This window comes from Ixodes scapularis, unplaced genomic scaffold, assembly GCF_016920785.2.
Source record: "Ixodes scapularis isolate PalLabHiFi unplaced genomic scaffold, ASM1692078v2 PGA_scaffold0__279_contigs__length_252992795, whole genome shotgun sequence".
In the NCBI taxonomy this organism is placed as follows: domain Eukaryota; kingdom Metazoa; phylum Arthropoda; class Arachnida; order Ixodida; family Ixodidae; genus Ixodes; species Ixodes scapularis.
The window spans coordinates 252,879,560-252,892,413 of NW_024609835.1; the positions used below are offsets into that span (position 1 = coordinate 252,879,560).

At 46.4% G+C, this 12,854-nt stretch overlaps 1 protein-coding gene across 3 annotated transcripts in view; it reads right to left on the reverse strand.

The window, feature by feature from the left end:
- The window catches only part of LOC8036491 (U4/U6 small nuclear ribonucleoprotein Prp3), an 86,541-nt gene that overhangs the window by 35,027 nt on the left and 38,660 nt on the right, over positions 1 to 12,854 (reverse strand). For all 3 annotated transcript variants that reach the window (XM_029978745.4, XM_040502941.2, XM_029978735.4), the window contains 4 exons: positions 11,879 to 11,937; positions 11,209 to 11,315; positions 7,616 to 7,759; positions 5,599 to 5,698 (listed from right to left, as the gene is read on the reverse strand). In XM_029978745.4, coding sequence (XP_029834605.1) covers positions 5,599 to 5,698; positions 7,616 to 7,759; positions 11,209 to 11,315; positions 11,879 to 11,937 — 410 coding nt within the window. The remainder of the gene's footprint in view (positions 1 to 5,598; positions 5,699 to 7,615; positions 7,760 to 11,208; positions 11,316 to 11,878; positions 11,938 to 12,854) is intronic.

Genomic DNA, 12,854 nt, shown 5'->3' on the forward strand with positions numbered 1-12,854 from the left:
ATGACGGGTCTAGATGGATCACACATCATACAGAGTCCTGCGTCACTAATGATAGATGCCGAGTATTCTTCTGACCCAAATACACTGTGCAATCAATTCGTCAAGTTCTTCTTGTCAACCTATTCATCGGTTATCCTTGAAAACACAGACATTCTACGAGTTGTTCCTAACCATATTCTTCCTCTCGCAATTAGCCTTGCCGACGTTGTGTGGGCAATTTGTCGGCTACTGTCTAAAAAATTATGTGGCCTCGATGGCATGCCAAATTGTATAGTTAAGGTGTGTGTCCATATAATGGCTCCCATTCTACGTCGCAAATTTTCTATGTCGCTGAAGCAATCTGTTTTTCCGACCGCCAGGAAAAAGGGCTTAGTTATCTCTCTTCCTAAATCAGGCACCTCAACAAATATTACAAACCATAGACCAATATCATTTCTCTAATTTTTTCAAAGGTATTTGAAAAAATCATTCGTCAGCATTTGGCATATTGTTTTAAAGGACACATGCAAAGGAAAAAAACATTTTTTTTAGACAGCTTAGATGGAAAAAGGATGTCATAAAACGATTTTACAACGAAGAAAAAAATTTTTTAGAGCTATATTTACGGCGCTATACGAATTTGCAGTTGGCGCTCGCGGGAGCCGCCGCTGGTCACGTGGTAGGCCCGCGCGGCGCCGCGCTGCGTCGCCGCCGCACGCTGAGCGTTGTGCGAACGCCGCTTCAACGCGTTTCTCCACGCCGCCGTCGCCGCCGCCGCACAAGTTTGTCTGCTTCGGGGCGCCGCCGCCGTCGTCTGACCGGCGCGCAGGTCTATCACGTCTGCTTGCGCTTTTTCAGGAGTTTCCTTTGGGCTCTAAAAGTTACTTATTCATCTTAGTTTTTTTGTTATACTTCAAACAAAGATGAATAAGTTACTTTTAGAGGCCATAGGAAGCTTCCGAAAGAACGCAAGCACCACGTGATAAATAAAGACCAGTCACGTGATAAATACAGACCACTTTTCCGCGGTGCCCGCGGGCGCCAACTACAAATTCGTTTTGCGCCGTAAATATAGCTCTAAAAATTGTTTTTCTTCGTTGTAAAATCGTTTTATGGCGTCCTTTTTCCATCTAAGCCGTTTAAAAAAAATGTTTTTTTCCTTTGCATGTGTCCTTTAAGCACATACCCGATGCACAGCATGGTTTCACAAGCGGCAGGTCTGTTGAAATAAATTTGGCGTGTTTTTTAAATGATCTTGCCCCCACAGTTTGTTCTCGAGAGCAAGCTGACGCAGTGCATTTGATTGTAGCGAGGCATTCAATCGTGTAAATCATCAGCTACTGTTACACAAATTTTCTATGCTTGGTCTGAGTGATGAGTATTGTCCTTGGTTTGAAAGTCATCTTTCTGCGAGAGAAAACTGTGTCGGATACGCAAATGTAGCCTCTTTATTTTCCTGTACCGTACGGTGCATCCCAGGGTTCCAACCTTGAAACTTTTTTTTTTTAAATATCTTTGCCAAAAATATCCAAGACGTCATTCGTCATTTGAGTCTTTTGCAGTTCGCAGATGACCTCAAGATCTATAGAAATATTTCGGCATTAAATGATTGTGCTCTACTCCAGGAAGATATCCATGCCATCTTTCAATGGTGTAAAGACAATGGGTTTAGTCTTAAAGGGGCCCTGCAAGCACTTTTTCACTGGTTTTTAATTTGCACCGAACCTGAGCGCACTGAACGTAGTAACTTAGTGAAACTTTTCTGTTCTCGAAATTCGCTTTATTATAAAAGTTATAGGCAAATTAAAATTACAAAAACAAGCAAAAAATAACCTCCCTCATGACGTCCTCGGTTGCTTGATGGGCCGTTAACTAGAGGAGGGATAGTCAGCTCAGCAAGCGCTCACGGCTGCCACACTCTGTGTCGACGGTGCGAGAGGGCGCCACTAAAGCGTGTTCTGGATAGGCTGTATAGAGCGGGCAGCCAGAGCGGCTCTCATTGCATTTGCTGCACGATTAAACACTAATTCGGCATGACACTTCGTTGGCCACAAACGACCGCAAACAGGGATAAAGATCAGTTCAGAATGGGAGCCACTTCGCGCTGCCGTACCACGAAACGGACAAAACGCAAGAGAAAGCTGCCTGCTGAAGGCCTTCGGAACACTCGGAGCCGATCGGATCCTTCAGTTCGTAAACGATCGCAGCGCCGCCACATACATCCGGGACCTTTCCGTGTCGGCGCCTGATCCCACTACTCCTTTCTAGTATGCGCCGCCTTTTCCGCCGCTTGGTGGCGGGTATGTCGACGGGTCATTTCTTGTTTCCGTACTTTATAAACTGCATTTGTTTCTTTTCTGATATAAAGTTCTGAACAAAAACTACTTTCATAAATAATTGAAACGGTTCGCGTCGCTTATATTTTGTATTTCGATTAAAAAGAAGCTTTTAGCGGCTCTGACCGGTAGTAAGCCCAGGACCAAAGACGTCACGTTTCGCGCGCTTTCGGTACCGCGGGTCGTCATCGTCGGTAGAGGAGGTTTCCGCGTCGTCCGGTTAAAATATGATGCACTGGTATTTAGTTACTCTCTCCGTGACCGCTGGCTTGCCCGAACTTCAAGAGACGTGGAAACCGCAAAAAAGGTGGACGCTTAAATATGATTGCAGGGGCCCATTAACACTGTAAAAACAAATTTAATATCTTTCAGGCATAACACTAGTCCAACCCATTCTGTGCACCACTTGGAAGATTCGTTGATCACTACTTGCATTATGATGGTGAGAGATCTTGGAGTGATGTTCGACCCCAAACTTGACTTTAACTCGCACGCGTCATACGTTCTGAGCTCATATTTTCCTTTTCTCGGTGCAATTTCAAGATTCACTAAGTGTTTTTCAAATGTTTTCCTTTTCTTTGTGCTTTATCGAGGCATAGTAATTCCAAAACATGACTTCTGCTCTGTGATTTGGAATAGCCTCAGTGTTAAAGCTTCCAAAATGTGGAACGTGTAAAAAAAACAATTTGCCAGAATTTATCATTTTAAATCTCCTTCACACGAATCATTGTCTACGACAAAGTACTTAAACAACTGCAAATTACTAATCTTGCATCGAGACAATGTTTGCGCGACCTTGAATCCTCGTTTAAATGCATACAATTCCTATTACGATATTACCTGTCTGGTCTCATCTATTAACTGTCATATACCTGGCAGAAACATTCGTTATTATTGCACATTCTATGTCAATCATACTGATTTCATGTCACCCTCGGGCCAACCGCAAAATTATATCAATCATCTGGAATCAGATGTAATTGACATTTTCAACCTTAACTTACCTCAGTTTGAGAAGTGCTTGCTTCGTGTACTGAAATAATGTTTATGCTTTATAGCTTTATAGTGAAATAATGAAACATTTCTTGTTTGGATTTATATGTAATCTGTATTGTTACTAACAAGTGCACCAATGTGTAGCCTTAGGCCGTTATTGGGCATTCAAAATAAACAATTACCAACACAAATACAAATAATCCCTAATAATTGGGCAAACTCAAAAGTACCTTCAACATTGTTTTTTTTTTTTTTTGTAGTACCTACACATAGGTTAAATATAACTTTTTTATAAAGCAGTTCTTCCCTATTGTTCTTGCAGACAAAGGTGGCCAGGTTTTCATTATCTTGAGTAGAAATCTACTGATTGACCAAATGAATGGATATCAAAAATCAGCACAGAAGACTCAACACACTTGTGCAGTTTCATTGGGCTCTGTCAAAATATCAGACAAAAAGCTGCAAGACCAGTGTTTCCCTTTAAAAGATCAACTCAAAGCAATTCCTTCGCACCACCCAAAGAAATTCTCACAACTCTGCCTCCTTCACAAAATTTACTTCCACTGCCCAGACCTTAAAGGGGCACTGACACCCCAAAGGTCGTATTTATTTTTATTGTCTAAAACGATGCAAGTTGCAGCCATAGACACGCAAAAAAAAACGCATCGCGAAAAAAAATTTTCCCGCGCGCGCGCGCGCCTTTTTATTTTTGCCGTTTGATTTTCCTGCCTCTCGCCTCCTCGCTTCTTTTGATCGGTGACGTCAAAAATCAGGAAATTTAGAAGCTTTGTAGGCGGCATCTTTATAACATTTAATGACGGCAATCCTAAAACATGTTTTTTAACGCAATTGCGAACGCACTACGGCCCTTCTTTTTGAAATACCAAAAATCGGGAGTTCGTTGTGGTGCCGTCTCCTGGATTTGTATCCTCCAACGGAAAACAGGCGACACCGCTCAAAACCGGTCCGCCGCAACGCCGGCGCTAGCCGGCGCTCGCTCCTTTCCTCCTCGCTTTGGGTCGCCATGGCAACAGCAGGGAGTGGTGACAGGAAAGGGGACTCTCAGGTCTCCGCAATTTTTGACGTCAAGGCACCGGCGCCGATCGCGCGGGAACTTCGAATTCGGCATTTGGAAATTGTTTTTTTACTTCACGAATACTGAATTCCCAAATTTCAAATTTTGAGGGTAATGTCCCGGCATCGCTTTCGACCGTTTCGGATAATAAAAAAAAATATGATTTTGATGTGTCAGTGCCCCTTTAAAGCAACACTGACAGTCCTGAAAGTTTTATTTCTTTTTTTCCCAATCCCCAATCAATATTTTGCTACAGCGTCACATCTATTTTTAATAAAGTAAAAAAAAAAAAAAACACAACTGTTTGAAACCTAAACCGGACTGGGGAGGAAGAAGAAATACTATAGAGGAGGAGAGAGGTGGCGGAAGTCACGTGGCTGGGATACTTTTTTTTTCCCCAATCTAAGTATTTGCAGCTTCTTCAAAGCCACAAAAAATCAGTATAGTACTTCTTATTCGTTTTTAATATTGAGTGTGTGGCTTCAATGACCCACGACTGATTACCTTTGGTGGTTGTGTCTAAACCTTAGAAAACGGCCCGTGACCACGGAGAAGAAAGTGAGCGCGACTCGAACCGGCCGGTTAACGATCGGCGACTTTTGGGTGGAAAGAAACCGAATTTCGAGCCGCAAATTCTGTTCCGGGTAGTTGGGCTCTCGTATGTCATGTATAACTGAAAGCCCTGGCAAGCATAAATACCCAGTAAGTGCAAAGAGAACCTTTTGCACGGCATTCCAAGGCCGCGCACCCAGGCACGGTCATGCGTCTTCCAGCCTCAAAAGCGCGTGGACACATCACACTGCACGTTTTGCGGCGTTTTTTGAAAATGGGAGCGAAACTTGGGCACAGTCGTTTTGTGGCGAGCCGGTGCCGTTATGACGCCTCTCTCTTTTTCCACCGTGGTGGAAGAGAACGTAAGAGAAGCGGCGGAAAGAGCCTTCACCAGAAACCCCGCGGACAAACGCCGCTAAGTGGAAGGGTGTTTGCACATTCTGCACGCACCTTTCTCTGCCGGCATGATCGAGCTCATACAAGTATTGTGCAGACCAAATTCGTTACGGCCAATGTGGCGTGGAATGACCCGGCTGTGTTTCCGAGACCTCTTCTGCCCTCCATTCCCTGGGGGTGCCCATTACGGTGTTCCCAGACTGCCCTCTGCGAGGTGCAAACTGGGCACCAACAAAGAGCTCCCAAGATGGAGTTCCCACTCACTTCTGTCTCTTGGCCATCTGCTCCCTGACGTGGGCCTCAATCTTGGTCGGGTCCTGCACTTGCTGGGTGCCCAGAACACGCATCAGGTTGGACATGCGCACTGCGGAAAAAGCATGCCCCTTGCTTCGGCTCTTCGAGCGCCTCCCTTCCTTTGTCCGGCACTCCTCGGCAAAGCTTAACACAAACCTATTACCTACCTAACGGACGTGAAAATAACAAAAGGTTCTAAAAGCGAATATAAATAAAGCGAGAAAATTATATTGAATCTCAAATTATGCACCCAATAAAAAAAAAGCGGCTAAAATTTTCAACGGAACATTATGCGCTACTTTTACATTTTTCGAGCTAATATTGCACATTTGTTATGGTCCAACACTTCCCGTACCACGGGGAAAAGTGGCGATTTTCGAGGGACGGACGAAACATCTTTTTATTTCAAGAAGTACATCAAAATGCAGCAAATAAGCCACTCTTTAGAAAAAAAGTTTACGCAAATCTGTAAAAAACGTTAGTAAAATTTAAATGCTGAACTTGGATTTTGTGGAAAAACGAGAACAAAATCTAATTAGTATTGCGGCTATAAAAGATCATATAGTGATGCGCGAATATCACAAATTTCGAATAGTAGCTTCAAATAATAGGCTATTTGATATCTGCTCCCAGATAAACCGCGATATTCATATTTTTCCAAGTGTTGATCTCGGCGGGTCAGAGTTGTATGTAGAGAAAGTTTGGCCATTCTTCGGGAAGTATTGGAGGCAAAGGGGGAGGCGCCATAGGCCAGAAGCGGGCTGGGTATGTTCCAGGGCATCTTCACAAATTCGGATGTGGCCAGCCAGAAGCCGCGAATAATAACCCGGCAGTGGTCGTGAGAAACAGAATTAATATCTGCGTTGGGGCAACTCTCGGCGACTGAAACTATGGTGCACTTGATGTTTCCATCACGGTCACGCGCAAATGTGGCGGAAAATATATAAAAGCATAGAAGATATAAAAAGTGCGCGCGACTAGCAGCATGATTGACGGAATCTGTATGCCAGGCGCCGAGGGCCGGGAATCTGCCGTCTGAGCGGTCACACTCCGTCTGAGCGAATCAGAGTTTGAGTGGCACATTTGTTTCGTACATCTTTTTGCGCGATTATAATCGAAACGTTGTGCGCACCACATTTTCCACAATGAAGAGTTACTGCATTCAACTCTTGCGCACTTATCAGAACTGTTTCTCGCTGCCACCGCTAGGAGATGACTTTCGGCTTCTGGTTGGCCAAAAGAGAGTATCGAGCCCTCTTTCTGCATCTGGTGCATGCCCTGGATCTGCCCACTCCTCCCATTGACCAAACTCTCTCTACATACGGCTCTGTGATGGGTTAGCCCCATGAAAGTGGCAACTTCCTCGCCGCAGTTTATTAGAGGCTCGTATTGCGCGCAGTTTTTTCACCAAAGGTTACCGAATGAGTGAAGTCGACACGTCAAATATATTATCTTAAAATTTCCGTATCCTAGAGGAGGGTTCAATGTGGGACTCGTCCATACTTGGACCGAACATTCGCCGTTTCCTCGAATAGTTTTTTCCAGCCAAATACCCGAAAAGTGCCAAATAGGAAGTTGTTCAATCAAAAAGGAATCAATTACAAAAAAATATTCGATTCATATTCGAAATTTTTAATATTTGCACGCCCCCAATAAGAAGCTATATTAAAATGCTTTGAAAACAGTAGAAACATGACTACATGGTAAGACAACACTGCAAAGAATGGATTCTCGAGCCGGGCTCCTAGGAACACGGGGGGTTGGTTGCACCCTCGCCCGAGCTGCAAATCTTTCTCGACCGTTCCCGCCGCTAAGTAACGCGTATTCCCTGTTTAGGCACTATTTCGGTGGATCTAAGACACCCGTCGAGTCGACGCGTAACTATGGTTCAGACACTCGGTAGAATGTTTGTCGTTGAACCCGCAAGCTGGTCCCCAACTGCTTTCTTGCATCAGTGGGGAGCGACCCAACTGGGGAGGGAACCCACCCTTGGGCTCCGGTGGGGGCTCCAGCCCCAGGCGTATCTTCTCCTGCTTCTCCTTCCAGGCTTCCCTGCGGTTCTGGCGCCGCAGCTTCTTGCGCTCCTTCTTGGTCAAGTACACAGGAAGCAGCACGGGCTTCACCGTGGCCGCTGCGAGGCAACCCCACAGCTGTTCCCAATCCTCTTTGCGCCACTTTGCGATCGGCGGGAGTCGAAAACGCTCCTCAAATTAGGAAAAAAGAAGTGAGTATTTCTCTACGTCCCACATACCACAAACGAAAAAACTACTTCCCACTCCCAATACTGCCTTTCAACCTGTCCTATTATTTATAGGGGCACTCGAGTGGATTTTGAGCGTCTATTTACGGCGATAACTGAACCTACAAACTATGAGAATTCTAAAAAACAAAATTACATTTGTGGGCGGTCCATTTTTTAATTAAAGGGGCACTGAGGTAATTTTTGAACGAGGTAATTTTTGATCTTATATTGTTGTAAATGTGTTCCCACATATAGCAAACCCTACATTACAAAACCGCCTATTCATCTCGGGACAAGAGAAAAACATATGAACTCTTTTTTCTCGCGGACTACATTGTGTGCATCAATGAAAGCCCTACAATACGTGCAGATTCCGAATGATTTTATTATAACTCGTTTCGAAGAGAGTCTGATAGGTACACATTCAGATAAGACTCCTCTTTCTCACCCCGCGCGAAGCCCCCCACTGCTTGCAAGTCGTCCACTTCACTCGGAAGAAAGCTCTTCTCAAAAAGGGCCTGTCGCGATCTTTGAACACGCTTTTAACGAGCAAATCAGCTATGCACGATTGATTTCGGGTTTGTTGGGATGCTTAGAGCGTCTAGATTGAGTTGTCACCACAAAAGGATGATCTCAGGATCAACTTCCAGTGCCCTTTTAAAAAACTAATCAAAGATAGTGAAATGCCTCTCTTCCTGCACCCTGAGGGAGACACCAGGTGGCACCGTCGGACGGTGTTTTTCGAGCAATACTCCTTGTATTATGCCTCCTACATATCACAATTTTTTCGAAATATAATGCGGCTTAAAAAGAGCAGTCATAGTAACGTCCAGAATCTTGCATCATGCTCTCCCTAGGCTGTTCCGTTGCATAGTCTGTCTAAAGGGCATTCTGTTCTCTCCTCGACGAACGAGATAAAAACTGGGACCTCCGCCTACGAATATTTCGCGGGCTGGCCTCTACGGGGATGTTTCGTTAGCCCTCGGAAGGTCGCTGCTTTATGTGCGTGTCATTGAAAAAATATTTGGAAGTTCCTGCCTAAACAAGAAACCGCACATACCCTGAGAGAGGCTGCTATCTGCTGCGTCTTTGAGGAACTATAGCTGTTTTAGAAGCGCCATGTTTCGCTTTGCTTTTTATGTTTATCGTAACGTCCCGAGAGATAAACCGAACTGAATTCGCTATCTTTTTAAAATGCCGAAAAAGAGCACATTTTTAGTAATCGTAGTGATCGGGTCCATGATGACCACGGCATGAATGCGGCTAGTTAGCCATGGCGGGATATAAGTGAACATTGCTGACTAGGAAGTACAGCTATCTTTGCTTCATGACAACACATAAAAAGAAGATAATCGATCGAATAACACTAATACAAACGACTAATTCGCAAAAAATATTTCCAATCAAGTGCGCAATCGCGAGAGCCGTTGCTAAGCGACCGATAGACACGTTTATAAGTGGCGAGTAATTAAGAATCACTCTCACCAGAAATGAACTTTCTGGTGAGAGTCATTTCAATCGTCAATTCCTTCCAGTCAGTCGTGGCCAGGACTAATGTGGAAAACTCTAAGAAATTAGTCTCAACGAGGGAATGCAAAGTTTGTTAGGGGGATCGCGACTAGCGCCACTGTATATGCTCCTGTAAGGAGCAGAGTAGCGCCACTGACTGATGTCCGTATTCGCCAACAATCTGCGCTTCCTATTGGCTCACGGCGATCACGTGGGCAAAAGTTTCCCACACTTTCGCGAAAAGTTCCCGTCTCTGCAGCGGGAGGATTGGCGTATTATCGGCAGTCGTTGTTTTTGCAACATTTCGAGCGTTTAAAAGGCACCCAGATGCCAGGGTGCTGCGCTTTCGGGTGTAATCACCGGCATGAGGCTGGAAAACAGCTTTTTCGTATCACAGAGGGCGGGAAACGCCGCAAATGAGGACTTTTGTGGCTGTCGCGAAACGGCAGAAAGAGATTCACTCCCACTCCTTGTACTCAGATGTGCGAGGTAAGTTATATTATCGCGATAATTGACGTAACAGTTTGAATAAATGAATGAACACAAACTGCGATGTTCATTTTGATGAAGACCAGTTCTCCAGACACCGGAACGACGGCAAACGGAAGCTAGCACGAAATGCAGTGCCTTCGATCTTGGCCTATGAGCCACGGAGAGCTCCTCTTTTCCAGCGAGCTCTCCGTGGCTCGCTGTTAATCGACCGCTACTGCACAGATCTGCCGCTAGCTCGCCGTGAATTTCTCTCATCATATCGCTCGATCACGTTTCCTACGTGCGTGTACGATAACGCAATGCTCGTCGCGGATCGACTATATGCCGAATTTATACCAAGCGTGTAACTCGATTAGTGCGTCATAGCTCGCAGCACACGGAACGAAAGGTCGCGTCGCAGAAGCCAGGGGTCATGGGCTCCATCCCCACCCCTGCTCGTTTCGACCTGGATGAACATCGCTCTGGCACGCTTTCATGCATCGCCAATGCGTGATGCTCGTTACAAACCCCAGGCAAGCGGTCATACTGCACTGGTTAAGTGGAGACGCTCCACAAACATTTGGCGGCACAGCCGCAAAACTGCTGCCCACCCAACTCACCACAAAGCCCGCTCTGTCGTCCACTACCGTAAGGCGATTCGGGCTCAAAACGAGGCTTCTTTGACCGCTCACACCACAATGAGCGATGCAAATGCTTTTAGGATGCTTACCTACGATAATAAAAGCAGTTTGAACGCGATAAATAGCCTAGATTTAACGAAACCACCGCTTTCTCCTATACCCGGTACACCGACCGTGCGAGAGTTGGAACCTTTTTGGCATTTGCCGCGAGTCGCCAAGTGGGGGCGCTACAGTTGGCGTTACTCTGCTCCCTATGGGAGCATGTACAGAGGCGCTAATCGTGACAAGGGGAAATGCGAGCAGATGTTATGATGCTCAAAAATTTCAGAGCAATTTAGAAATCTGAAAGGATGCTCCATGTACGCGATACGCTCAAGACGGCCGTTCCGCACGTTGGCTCTTCCCGATTCAGAGTTCCGACGCCTCACCGAATAGAAATCGGAGAAAGAGAGCTCGTCGTCAAATGGAGAAGCTCCTTTGAGTACCTCCGGTGGAGACCGAGACAGCCGGAATGTCGTAGAAGCGGATGCTCGGAAACAAGACCGAAAAGAAGATGACGACTTTTTGCCCCCAATCTTTGCGTTCGACGCTTCTCAATCTAGAAAGCTTGCAAGTGCTGTATGTTCTCCCATTAGATAATTGAAAAGAAAAAGAAAAAAAATGCACAATGGGTGAAACTGTTTTCGAACTTTTTAACGAAGACCGCGCGCCACTCACTCGGAGCCTTCATCTGGATCGGGTGCTCCACGAGGTTGGTGACGCCCTCCAACAGGTCCTCGAACTTGACGTTGCTGTTCACGACGCTGTCGATGACGCTGTCGTAGCTGCAAGACAAACAACCTCCAGAAACTGTTTCACAACATGGTGGCCACGTCCGCAACCCCGTTCGATGCCCTGGTCTTAGAATCTGGCTTGCACCACAAAGTTCATTGAATATAAAATATTCGTTACTGGGCAGGGACTGAGATAAAGAAAAAATGGTTTTCCCAAGAAAAATAACTTTGAGCTTCTTTCCATCTCGCTCGAGCAAAAGACAAAAACGATGCTTTGGCTCACTTCGAAGACGCGTAACCTGGGGGTTTAAAAGTCTAGCACGTACACCGTTCCGTTACATCCCGCCGTACGATCGGGCGTAACGAAGCCGGCCACAACAAAAATTCGGGAGATCGGCCGTGTCCAAGCGACGACCTCGGCCAAAACTTGCACGAGACCCTCCGAAATCGGCCGTGTCGGACGGGGTGCCAAGCGCGACCGCCCATGCACTCGCCGTGTGGCGCGTACGCCCCGCTCCTCGAAGGCGCATCCGCAAGGGTGGAGAAATGCCCTTGAGCCGAGACGCACAAGAGGAGGCGCCGTTTCCGTCCGCGCAGTATCCTCGGGACCTTACCTCTCCCCCTTGATGATGAATGTGTCCCACCATTCTACGTCGGGGATCTCTCCCTCTTTCTGCGGGAGAAAGCAAGAGGGCCGCCACGTTAGAGGCTCTTTCTCCTCGTGCGAGCCCTCGCCGCACGCCGTTCACCGCCGATTCTCACTGACCAGTTTAGCTAAGCCGCCGCAACGCGTCGAGGAAAGTTGTTTTGCTCGTGCTACGACGTCGCCGTGAACTAAAGTTACGGCGGCTTCACACGTGCCCTAAACACTCGGCGAGATCAGTTTGTTTGGCGGGGTCGTGGAAGCTACACACTCGCCAAACTAATTGATCGCTCGTCTTCCGTTACCGCTCGCGTGAGCCCGACAGCTCGCTGGTTGGACGAGCATGTAGCTTTCACCGCCTCGTCGGATTGGCGGCGAAGAGGGTTCCACTTAAGAATCACACCCGCGTACGGTTTGCAAGAGAACTGGGTGTGCGAGACCGCCTTCCCTTCCCCCCGCAGCGAGCCCCCGCGGCAAGCATGCTGAAAGTGTCACCACGCCCTAAATTTCTCAAGCGCTCTTTTTCGATCCGCCACATGACCTTTAAGCCTGCTGTTTCTTCGGTTAAGCCCACCAGCATCCCCACTTAGCCGCGGAAAAGGAACAAATATAACCCTACACGATAGATCAGGTCGACTACTCGTGCGAGAAACACCCCCCCCCCCCCCCCCCCCCACTAGGCACAAGCGAATAGTGGATTTTGAGTTTGAAGCAAATTTGAAGCGAATAGTGGTTTGGCCCAAATATTTTTGAACCAAATAATTTCTTTAAGCCTTTCACTACAGTGCCACGCTTTAACGAAAACCAAGCTGAACTCACAAAGGTTGTTCCCAAGCTCATACTGATCCATTTCTAAGTTAATTTTAATCTAACAATATCGACTGTGGCATCACAAAATCTAATGCCTACATTCAGATAGCAGATAGATAATGCATTTATTTATTTAT